The sequence below is a fragment of the Delphinus delphis genome, chromosome 9 (genome assembly GCF_949987515.2).
Source record: "Delphinus delphis chromosome 9, mDelDel1.2, whole genome shotgun sequence".
NCBI classification, from domain to species: domain Eukaryota; kingdom Metazoa; phylum Chordata; class Mammalia; order Artiodactyla; family Delphinidae; genus Delphinus; species Delphinus delphis.
The window spans coordinates 100494497-100506206 of record NC_082691.1 but is presented as its reverse complement, the minus strand read 5'-3'; the positions used below and the strand labels follow the sequence as shown (position 1 = coordinate 100506206).

Here is an 11710-nt window from a genome sequence, read left to right as displayed (position 1 = left end):
GAGAAACAAACCGAAACAAATTAGTATCTGTGAAGTCTAGGGCTCCTTGCGGTCCATCTGAGATAAATCACAAGGGAGAGCAAACATCCACAATTCGATCCATCGGGGAACTCGTTCCACCTCCCTTTTCTCCTGTAGAAGGGGCTGGGTTAACGCGCTCGTCTTACACAATGACAGAGGCCATCTGGCCTGGCTCTGGGCAAGCCAATCCCTGAACAGGACATGCTTATCAAAGGACGAAAGCAAACATCAGTCCCCAGGATTTAGCAGCCATCTGTTTATTCACTCATTCATTCCATGATTGTCTACTACGCAACCACGTGCCAGGCATTGTTCTTGGTACTGGGACTACGGTAGTAAGTAAGACCAAGTCATGCCTTCATGGAACTTAGAATATATAATTATACATAAACATCTACTCTCAGGTAGAAATAAAATAAAGGGAGATGAGAGTTTGGAGAACAACATTGGGGGAGGTGTGTATATCTTAGACGGGGTGACAGTTGGGGGAAGAACAGCATTCGTGTGTAATTGGTGGGGAACAGGGAGAGGCAGAGGATGAGACTGGTGCCTTGGGACCCAGCTTCCTGCTCCCTCCCTCCAGCTAAGGACCCCTCCTCCCGGGGACAGGTCCGCACTCACCTCGGTGGAGGCTCAAGAGACTCCTCTGGCCCTGGACATTGGCTAGCCACTGCTCTGGCCCTCGCTCAAATTTATAGAACAGCTCTGGGTTGGCAATAGTTGGTCCTGAGTCAGGAACAGAGAGATGCACTGTGAGGTCGGATCCAGGTCACACAGGCTAAGAAGGTATGAAAACTACTGGTCCAGAACAGAGGCTCAAACTCAAATGCGGAGCGGGACCAGACAATACTCTGAGGAAACCAGGCAGGGGTGGGAGGCTGTGGATTTGAACCCAGGTGTGCGGTAGCTACTCAAGTCCAGGAGGGGCCGCCAGCTGAATACAGGGTCAGCATGGCCTCTAGACCATCCCAGTTTCCAACAGAAGCCAGAAATCATATTTCTATATGAAACCCCCCCCATGGCGAAATACTGACAACTTATTTAAATATTTTAAAGCCAAAGAAAAGAGACGAAAGAAAGAAAGAAAAAAAAGGTGCAGGCCAAATCTGGCCCACAGCTGCTACTTTGCAACTTCTGGTTTAAAAGAATCATTGGTTTTCAAACCATTTTTAGTAGACAGTAAGACCACAACCCCTCCATCCACAGAGAGCTGAGACTGTTGCCCCCAGAACCCTGAGGGGTCAAGAAGAAAAGAAGCAGAGAAAGGCATGGCGCATGGTCATCAAATTGAAATCCGAAAAGAGTACGTGTGCATGTACACATGATGAAATACATTCCTCTCTGTCCATGGTCTAGGAAGTCTACCCATAGAAGCAGAGAAAGGACATTCAGAAAATAGAAAAGATGAAAACTACCTACATGGGCACAAAGTTTCAAGTTGTTTTATTTCACTGAACCTCTATGACAAGCCTGTGAAGAAAGAAGCCAAGGCTTGAAAAGGCTAATGGGCTTGGTCAGTACCATGTGGCAGAGCTGGGACTGAGACCAGATTTCCAGGCTGCAGATCTGATGCTCGTTCCACCACCACCCACCACCTCCAATGTCCTCTGGGCACTGAAACAAAATCCACCTGCAGTGCCACAGTCCACAGGTGGGGCTTCCCTTCTGGCACGCTGGGATATTCTGAAGCATCCAGGTCTAGCCTTGACACGCTCAATTTCCCCACTTCTCTTGGCTAATTTAAGTGGAAAAGAGAAAGGGTGATGTGTGAATCCGTGTGCAGTTAAGTCAGATATGGGACTGAGTGGATAAACAGTATAAAGATGCCTGGAAAAAAATGGTCGGATTCCAGAAAATTCTCAAGTATGTCATAGTCAGACATGGTTGGGAATGCTGACCTAGATTCAGGCAGTGGGGAAGTGAACAGGAGCCCATACCCAGTGGTGCCGCCAGCTCATCAGAACCACAGATCTCCTTCTGTTGCTGACTCAGCAGCATCCACTCCTCCTGAAGCAAATACACCGTGATGTCATCAAACGTCACAGGAGCCTGCAAGGAAAAATGACACCAGCTAAGCACCAACTTCTTCCTTAATCTTCCACACCTGAGCTCACAACCACCTGAGGACACCCCCACTCTGGGAACAGATCAGACTGGGGGAGGGGGCGTTATCAATCTACATACGAGACCTACACCGCATTACTCTCACCCCCTGGGTGCAAGTCACAGCGGGAATGAGACCCATTCTTCTAGGAACAGCCACACACTGCAACAGCAGTGTCATAACGAAGGCCAGCTCCGGACTCCCACACGCGTCCCCCTGCACACTCCTCACCAGCCTTCGCACGGGATCCATTACTTCTCAGCCAGTGCGTCAGCAACAACCAACAGCACTTCTTTTGCAAAATCTTCAACGTGGTAAATCCTCACTTAGGAAGATGTATCTGATTTCTGGAAGCAGTCAACCGCCACTGAGAACTATGTCTGTGAATGTGGTCAATTATCAAGATGGGCAAAGCTTTAGAGCTGAGAACTGCATTCCATGGGGCTTATAAAGGAGCTCTCCTGTTCCACCAAAGAAGGGCGAGGAAATTCAGAAAACGTTCAGGAAGTTCTGAATTAAGATGGCAGATTGAACACGTACACTGAATTTTGCTTCCTCCTGTGAGTTTAAAAAGACACTCTCCCCCCGAAAAAAACTCCAAACAAAACACCCTCTAAGGGCTTCCCTGGTGGTCCACTGGTTGAGAATCTGTCTTGCAATGCAGGGAACGCCGGTTCGATCCCCGATCGGGGAGCTAAGATCCCACATGTCGCGCAGCAACTAAGCCCGTGAGCTACAACTACTGAGCCTGCACACCACAACCACGCACCGCAACGAAGAGCCCATACACCACAGCGAAAGATCCTGCGTGCCGCAACTAAGACCCAATGCAGCCAATAAATAAATAAATAAATGTTTTTAAAAATTGTTAAAAAAAAACACCCTCTGGGATGGACAACACAACAAGGGGACAATAGCAATACAATTTTGTTAACTGAAAAGCAGATGAAAAAGTAATAACTGAGCAGATCCAAGAAAATCATACCCTCAGCCAGCAGTGGGCAAATGGAGAAACAACCCAATTTACATTTGCTAAATCCTCAAAACACTCAGGATCTGGCAGCCCCAGGAACCTCTGGCCTGGGAGTGAACGCAGCGAGGTTAAAATAATAAGAATTTGGGGGAAGCTGTTCGGAACAAATGCCTGCCCAGATCCCCTACACAGGCTCCAAGTTGGCAAGTCCCTCCCTTCCACGTGCTCAGAGCTTCCAGTTAGAATTCTGGTTTTCCACTGTTAAGCGTCAGCAAACAACTGGACTACCAGACATCTGAGGAAAGGCTCTAACAGGTCTGATAGAGATCAAAACAGACAGGAGATGAGCAAGAGTGAGAAGGAACTGAGGAAATGGAAGTGGGGCATGGAGCAAAAAACCTTTAAAAAACAAAACTATCATCAATAGCCTCAGAGAGGTAAGATATTGCAGCCATGAAAAAAGCGGTTATAAAAGAAATAATCGGAAAACAGAATCTGTTGCTGTTTACCCTTTTAAATTTCATACCACCAACATTTATCAGCTAGTCAAAGAAATAAAAAAAAAATAAAACTATCAACAAAAAGGAAATCCCCGGGCTTCCCTGGTGGCGCAGTGGTCGAGAGTCGGCCTGCCGATGCAGGGGACACGGGTCCGTGCCCCGGTCCGGGAAGATCCCACATGCCGCAGAGCGGCTGGAGCCTGTGCTCTGCAACGGGAGAGGCCACAGCAGTGAGAGGCCTGCGTACTACAAAAAAAAAAAAAAGGAAATCCCCGAACCCCCAAAAAACAACATTTTGGGAAATAGCATCCTTGTGACATAAGGATGTCCTTCCAACGTGACAACTCTGAAGGGGACACAGTCATTTCCATTTGTAACAAGTTCTAGTACATTTGTTTAAAATCGCCTGTAATTTTATACTCAAACTTAAAGCACATGAAATATCTACTTTAACTTCAACATAGAGGCTTCTTGAGAAAAACAATACAGATAATTATCAGTCACTATTGATTTGTATATTTTAAAGTAAGTTGAGTATTTTTCTTATGAGTCAATATATGTTTACTGCAGAAAATTTAGACAATAAGCAGAAAAGATGTTTTAAGATCACCCCCAATCTCCTTACTGAAAAACAACTACTATTGACATTTGGTATGTAACCTTCCAGTCTTTTGTCTACGAATATGTATAAATGAACAGTCTTAAAAACAAACATGGAATTGTACTGCCAATGTGTATGTGCCAATAGTATGCCAATGTGTATTTTAAATAACTATTTGCTCTCAGAGTGTCTTCCAAAGCAAAATGTGATTATAATTGCAAAAACCTGCTGCAGGATGGGCTCCACTAAGAGCAGGCGGGCGGACGGCAAAGAGGTACACACAACATATGGCCTAAGGAGAGCCAATGTGGGGAGGGGGGAAGAAAACCCTCGAGATTATACTGAAGGCAGATCCTAGCAGGATGACCGTATACTAGGACCACAGGGCAAGGTGTTCCGATCAGGGCAGGTTAGAGTTTGTGGCCAAGGGCAAGCAGCGTTCCCTATTCATTCCCACCCACCCTGTCTTCCTGAGGGGACAGGTGGGCATAATGAAAGCCAACAGACCCATCACTTTATGAGAGCCACAACGATGAAGAGTATGGCCAGGGCTGAATGTTTAGATAATGAAGAACTGTCTTCCCAACGAGTAACTACGCTAAGCCTTGAACCTCTCTTTTAACGAGTATTATGGCAAGAGCCTTCAGATGACTGCAATGTAAAGGAAACACAAATCTGCTTGAATAAGAGGAATTTCTTACCTACATAGAAAGCAAGGACTATCTCTGGATGTTCAACTTTACTGATTCCCACTGTCTATAAGGCAGAGCTCCGAGTTCTCAGCCCAGCACCAAGTCCCTGGATCTGAACCTAACTTACCTTCCTAACCTCAGCTCTAGGTATTCCCCACCTGGAATCTCTACTACAGCCAGATGAGTATAATTGCAATCACTCAGGGACTTCCCTGGTGGTCCAGTGGTAAAGAATCTGCTTTCCAATGCAGAGGACGCAGGTTCGATCCCTGGTCGGCACGTTAAGATTCCACATGCCAAGGGGCAACTAAGATAGTGTGCCACAACTACTGAGCTGGCGCGCCTCAACCAGAGAGCCCGTGTGCCAAAAGCTAGAGCCCACATGCTCTGGAGCCCACGTGCCACAACTAGAGAGAGAAAACCCTCACGCCACAACTAGAGAGAAGCCGGTGCACCGCAACGGAAGATCCCGCGTGCCTCAATGAAGACCCTCCGTGTGCTGCAACTAACACCAGACGCGGCCAAAAATAAAATTAAAAAAATAAAACATTAAATTGCAGCCACTCAACCTATCTTGTACCTTTCCTCCCTCTTCACACCCAATCTTTACATTCCCTGACTCTGCCTACTTCCTCCCACTCACTCATCAAGTTCCTACTCACATTCCACCTCTTTCTCGCAAGGGACTTCCTGCCCACCTAGCCCAAGCACTTCTACTTCTCCCGAGCAAGGAAGGCTTTATACCCCTCGTGGTGCCTGGTCCACGGGAAGCCTATGCTGATCATCTTATTTTATAACCCCCTTCACCATCACCACCCCTCTCCCCACCAGCACATTATACAGAAAATATTTCATAGGCATTTAATTCATTTTTTCATTCAACATATTCAATTTGTTTCTGTGTGCTTGGAGATCCTAAGATATAAAAGACACTATCTCTATTTGTCAAGGAGAAAAACCCATCAGGAGATGACAGACAACTGTGATATAAGTGCAATAATAAAACTTCTAAGGGGGGTGGGGTGCCAGTGGTGGCTAGGAACCAGAGATGTTGAGGCAATAAATACATACACAGTAAACGTGTATGAAGCAATAGATACATACACAGTAAATACTCCTACTTGGCAGCAACGACAATAGTCTCCCAGAGGGCACATGAGGTGTCAGACTGCAGTGTTCTTCACAGCACCCACACCTACAACAAAAGGGCTTCTGTATGAGATGCTATCTTGAGTCATTCATTCAGAAAATACTGAGAACCTATTACATGCCAGATACTGCTCCACTAGTCTAGCTGGGGATAGAGTGAAGTCAGCAAACAAATAAATGTGAGAATTTTATACAGTGACAGGGCTGCGAAGAAAATAGTGATGGGGAAAGGTCTTTGTCCTCTATCCATTATTCTGCCAATGGCAAGCAAGATACCCCACACTTAATCCAATAGGCTAAGACTGCTTTTAGTTAATAAATATCACAAAATAGCATCTAAGGAAGATTCTAATAATACACCAAGCTACTACCTCAGGTGGACCCCCCAGTCTTCCAGCTTTGAGAGAAAAAAGTGATATTCAGAATGGAACTTTAGAACAGCACAGCTATTGCACCCAGGCCTTAGTTATTGTCCCTCATCTGCAATACCTCTTACACTGCTAGTTTGTTTTGCAATTACTTTATTTCATCTTTGGATAACATCCTCATTCCCTAGGTTAAAAAACTGATGTACCTGGGAAGGGTGTCCTTTTGAGACACCTTACAATCACGATTAGAATCAAGGGTGAAATTTCCAGTCCCCAGTGTTTTCAATTAGTGGTTGGGCCTGAAAAGGACATAAAATTTCTCCTCCACCTCCCCAAATATCTGTATTTCACTCTTCTCACACCAAAGGCTAAGAAATCCTACAACTGAACAGAATACCTTGAAATCAACCTCAAATCGCTAATTCCACTTTTCAGTGCCAATTGTGTATAGCCCTTCTGCTACTGCATTTTGCTCCCCCTCTGTCCAAATTCAGGTTCAGTCTAAACTAAACCTCAGGATATTACCTGAGGGTGTGAGCCATTTCCTTTACTTTTCTGGTATCCCCTAACGTGCTTAGCATGAGGCTGGCATGCAGTTCACCTTCAATCTTTCTCTGGTTACGTTCTGTTGAGCTTTATTGTCTTGGACTGTTCATAGGTTGTTTCATCTGGAAAATGCATCACGGTAACTTGTGGAGAGGATGGAGTACGGAAGAGATGATTAAGCAAGGAGTAACTTCTTTTGTAATTCAGAGTCCTTCCCAGTCTTTCCAGGAAAAAGTACAGCATCAAAATAACCTCACTATCTTTTCTGTCTTTTGTCTGTTGGACAACCCTTCCAGGCTTGTCCATGTTATTGAAGTGAAAACTGCGGGAAAGCTCCTGGAGGAAAGTAGTCATTTCATATGTACTTCCAGCATTTCCATCAACTTAAATCACGGATCACAAATGTTTATTAAATGAGCAATTTTTTTTAAAGGAGAGACTCAGTATGCACCCGAAAACGTTTGTTGAGGAGGTTCCCTTTGTGCCAAAGAAGAAACAATCCTCAAGAACTGGTATCAAATAATATCCAGAAAGATCTCGGTCCCCAAAGGCTGCCAATGTCTCCGAATCAAGTGCGTGCGACCACGCTCGTCTTTGCTGACACTGACTCCGAGCTCTAGCAATCCTGTCAAACCCACTTAACTCTACCTTCAAGCACTTTTCCCCACCTTTTCTTCCAATTCACAGCCTCTTGCTCAAAGCCTGAAGCAAGTTTATGAAATATGCTTCTAAGCAATACTCAAAAACTCCACGAAGTAGATAAGCTAGAAACAGAAATCGGCAAGAAATGTGCCAGATGCCTTGTCTTTTTCTTCTCAGCCCTTTCTTGGGAAGGGGGATCCAGGCAGGGCCAAGCCCTCATCCTGCCTCTCGGTGATCCCTATGCCTGGCTCCCAGTGGGGTCCGATCCAGCCTCAAGGCCTTAAAACACGCTGGGCCTCTTCCAAACGCCAGTGGTGGTGTGGGAAAATAGGAAGCACTTTCGCACTACTACACTGAGCGGGTCACCCACCCAGCGTCAACCGGGCGGCGGGCTCGGCGGAGGGCTGCTAGGCCAGCCGCGTGGGGAGGGAGTGGAAGGCTGCGCGGGACTCGCCCGGAGTCGGCCGCCCAAGTGCAGAGGAAGAAGCGGGCGAGCGGGCGAGTCCTTCCCTGCAAGGCTGGCTCATGTGCGAGGACTCCGCCCGTACCGCCCGCCTCGCCCAGATCAGGGATCTACGGGAGGGGAGTGGGCGGCCCCAGGGCCCTTCCAGGCCTACCTTCCCCGACTCCCTGGGCTCCATGGCCCAGCTTTCGGTGGCCCGTGCTGACCCCGCCACGGCCTCCAGGCCGCCCCCTCCCCCCGCGGCCTGGACTGAGGATGCCGTAGCCGCGACCACCCTGGGGACCGGGACCCCCGGAAGGGAGGGCGCCCCGGCGGGGAGGGAGCGCGGCCCGGAACCGGCTGCCCCTGGTCAGAGGGGGCGGTGGCGCTCCCGGAGCCAGGAGAGGCGCGCAGCTGGTACTTGCGTCGCGCCGAGCGAGTCGCTTTACGGCAGCAGCCTAGCCCGAGGCGGCGGGGCATCATGGGAAGCGCGGTCCAGGCTCGGTAAGCGGCTCCCAAGGCTGCTATTGCTCCGGGAATACGGGGTCCCGATTGGATGAAGCAGCTAGCTCTCCGCCCTTCCCGCCTCCCTCCCCCGGCGATGGTTACTAGGTAGCGTACCCACGACGCTCTCCCAGGCCCTATAGGAAGGGCAAAGTACTCTGATTGGGCTATAAGATTGCTCGTGCTTGCGTCTATTCCCTCGCATTTTTAGGGCGAATGTCAACCTTGAAGATTCCAGACTGTATCTACTCAAGGAGGTAAATACTTTTTGTAGGATTCATTCAAAAAACATCATTGGTTGCCTGTCATGTTGCCAGGCATTGTGCAAAGGTTTGGGAATGCGCAGTTGAGTTAAACAGAAACTTTGCCTCCAAGGAATTCGTAGTCTATTGAGGAAACAGACCATAAACATAACTACAAAATGAAGAGACAGTGCAACGAAAGACGTAAACACAAGACTCTATTAAAGCACACTTTGTCACCTTAGGGTGCGGTGGTGGGACGATATGGGGTAGTTAGTCAAGGATTTCCTGAGGAAATGCTGCCTGAGTTGAATTAAAACAAGAGGTAGGAGTTAGCCACGTAAAGAAGGTGCTATGGTGTCCCCTCCAAATTCATGTGTTAACCCCTATGTGATGGTGTTTAGATGTGGAGCCTTTGGGAGGTAATTAGGTTTAGATGAGATCATGAGGGTGGGGCTCTCATGATGGGATCAGTGTCCTTATAAGACAAGACACCAGAGAGCTTGCCCTCTCTCTCTGCCATGTAAGGACACAAAGAGAAGGTAGCTGTCTGTAAGCCAGGAATAAAGTTCTCACCAGAACCCGACTGTACTGGCACCTTGATCTTGGACTTCCAGCCTCCAGAACAGTGAGAAAATAAATTTCTGTTGTTTAAGTCACCTGGTCTATGGTATTTTGTTATGGCAACCTGAGCCAACTAAAACGGGAGGAGAAGAGGAGTGTTGCTAGGAAGAGCAATTGTGCATGAGAAACAACCTCGGCAAAGCAAGGGAGGTGAGCAAACAGTGTGTGTAGGGAAGGTGTGTAAGACAGGAAGTGGTGGGAAATGACGCTGGAGAGACACGAGGGATGGATGTGGAAGGCATTGTGTGCTGCCTTTAAGGGCTGGAAGTAAGTTTTTAGCTGGTGACTGGTGTGGGCAAATTGCACTTTAGTTACTGAAGAGTAGAAGGTGAATATAGAGGGGAAAAGATAGAAGAGAGAAAACCAAACTCTAAATACATATATTTACTCTCCATTCTTCTCTCATCTTCTTTAAAAGTTGTAAAATTATATAAAGTAATAGTAACAATGTGTTGTTTCGCTTGTAATGTATATGGATGTAATGTGTATAATAATAATACAAATAATGGACAGTAAAGTGCAGAAATCTTAAGTGTACAGCTCAATGTATTTTTACATGTGTACCATGTAGTCAACACCCAGATCATATATAAAAAATTTCCAGAACTCCAGAAAGTTTCCTTGTGGCCCTCCCATTATGTATACATAGGGGTAAAACTACAGAAAGTAAGGAAATGACTATCATAAAAGTGTTGTCCAACTTTTGCACAGCAAAGGAAACCGTAAACAAGATGAAAAGACAACCCTCAGAATGGGAGAAAATATTTGCAAACGAAGCAACTGACAAAGGATTAATCTCCAAAATATACAAGCAGCTCAATAACAAAAAAACAAACAACCCAACCCAAAAATGGGCAGAAGACCTAAATAGACATTTCTCCAAAGAAGATATACACATTGCCAACAAACACATGAAAGGATGCTCAACATCACTAATCATTAGAGAAATGCAAATCAAAACTACAATGAGGTTTCATCTCACACAGGTCAGAATGGCCATCATCAAAAAATCTACAAACAATAAATGCTGGAGAGGGTGTGGAGAAAAGGGAACCCTCTTGCACTATTGGTGGGAATGTAAATTGATACAGCCACCATGGAGAACAGTATTGGAGGTTCCTTAAAAATCTAAAATTAGAACTACCATATGACCCAGCAATCCCACTACTGGGCATATACCCTGAGAAAACCAGAACTCAAAAAGAGTCATGTACCACAATGTTCATTGCAACACTGTTTACAATAGCCAGGACATGGAAGCAACCTAAGTGTCCATCGACAGATGAATGGATGAAGAAGATGTGGCATATATATACAAGGGAATATTACTCAACCATAAAAAGAAATGAAATTGAGTTATTTGTAGTGAGGTGGATGGACCTAGAATCTGCCATACAGAGTGAAGTCAGTCAGAAAGAGAAAAACAAATACCATATGCTAACACATATATATGAAATCTAAAAAAAAAAAAAGGTTCTGAAGAACTTAGGGGCAGGACAGGAATAAAGACGCAGACCTAGAGAATGGACTTGAGGACACAGGGAGGGGGAAGGGTAAGCTGGGAAGAAGTGAGAGAGTGGCATTGACATATATACACTACCAAATGTGAAATAGATAGCTGGTGGGAAGCAGCTGCACAGCACAGGGAGATCAGCTTGGTGCTTTGTGACCACCTAGAGGGGTGGGATAGGGAGGGTGGGAGGGAGGCTCAAGAGGGAGGGGATATGGGGATATATGTATACATATAGCTGGTTCACTTTGTTATACAGCAGAAACTAACACAACACTGTAAAGCAATTATACTCCAATAAAGATGTTAAAAAAAATAATAAAAGTGTTGTCCCAAATGCTTAGCTCAGCAGTGTGGCTTCTGGCCAACTGCTTTCTCTGGCTCCACAGACTTTGAGGGTGGATAAAACAGGGATTACATAAGTAGAGTAACTAGAAGGAGCGGAGTTGTGGGAAGATGATGAGCACAGTTTGGGACATGATGATTTTAAGTATCTAAGTGATATTCAAATTGATGTTCTAGTCAGCAGTTGAATGCACAAGTGCATAGCAAGTGTAACCTATCTTCGAGGACAGAAATCATGTAGACAATCAAATTATAATAGCTGCTTTATCATCAGGAATTGCAATCCTTTTACACATTTCCTTTCCTCAATATTTCTGACAGTCCTTCCCCATTGAGGGATATATGTGATTAAGAATGAATGATTGGGGGCTTCCCTGGTGGCGCAGTGGTTGGGAGTCCGCCTGCCAATGCACGGGACGCGGGTTCGTGCCCCGATCCGGGAAGATC

At 46.1% G+C, this 11710-nt stretch overlaps 1 protein-coding gene across 1 annotated transcript in view; it reads right to left on the bottom strand.

Moving 5' to 3' along the window:
- The window catches only part of ZNF862 (zinc finger protein 862), a 29292-nt gene extending 20936 nt beyond the window's left edge, over positions 1 to 8356 (bottom strand). The window contains exons 1-3 of the mRNA XM_069541038.1: positions 8214 to 8356; positions 1959 to 2070; positions 643 to 747 (exon numbers count right to left, since the gene is read on the bottom strand). Coding sequence (XP_069397139.1) covers positions 643 to 747; positions 1959 to 2070; positions 8214 to 8237 — 241 coding nt within the window. The 5' untranslated portion in view covers positions 8238 to 8356. The remainder of the gene's footprint in view (positions 1 to 642; positions 748 to 1958; positions 2071 to 8213) is intronic.
- Between the last annotated feature and the right edge of the window lie 3354 nt (positions 8357 to 11710).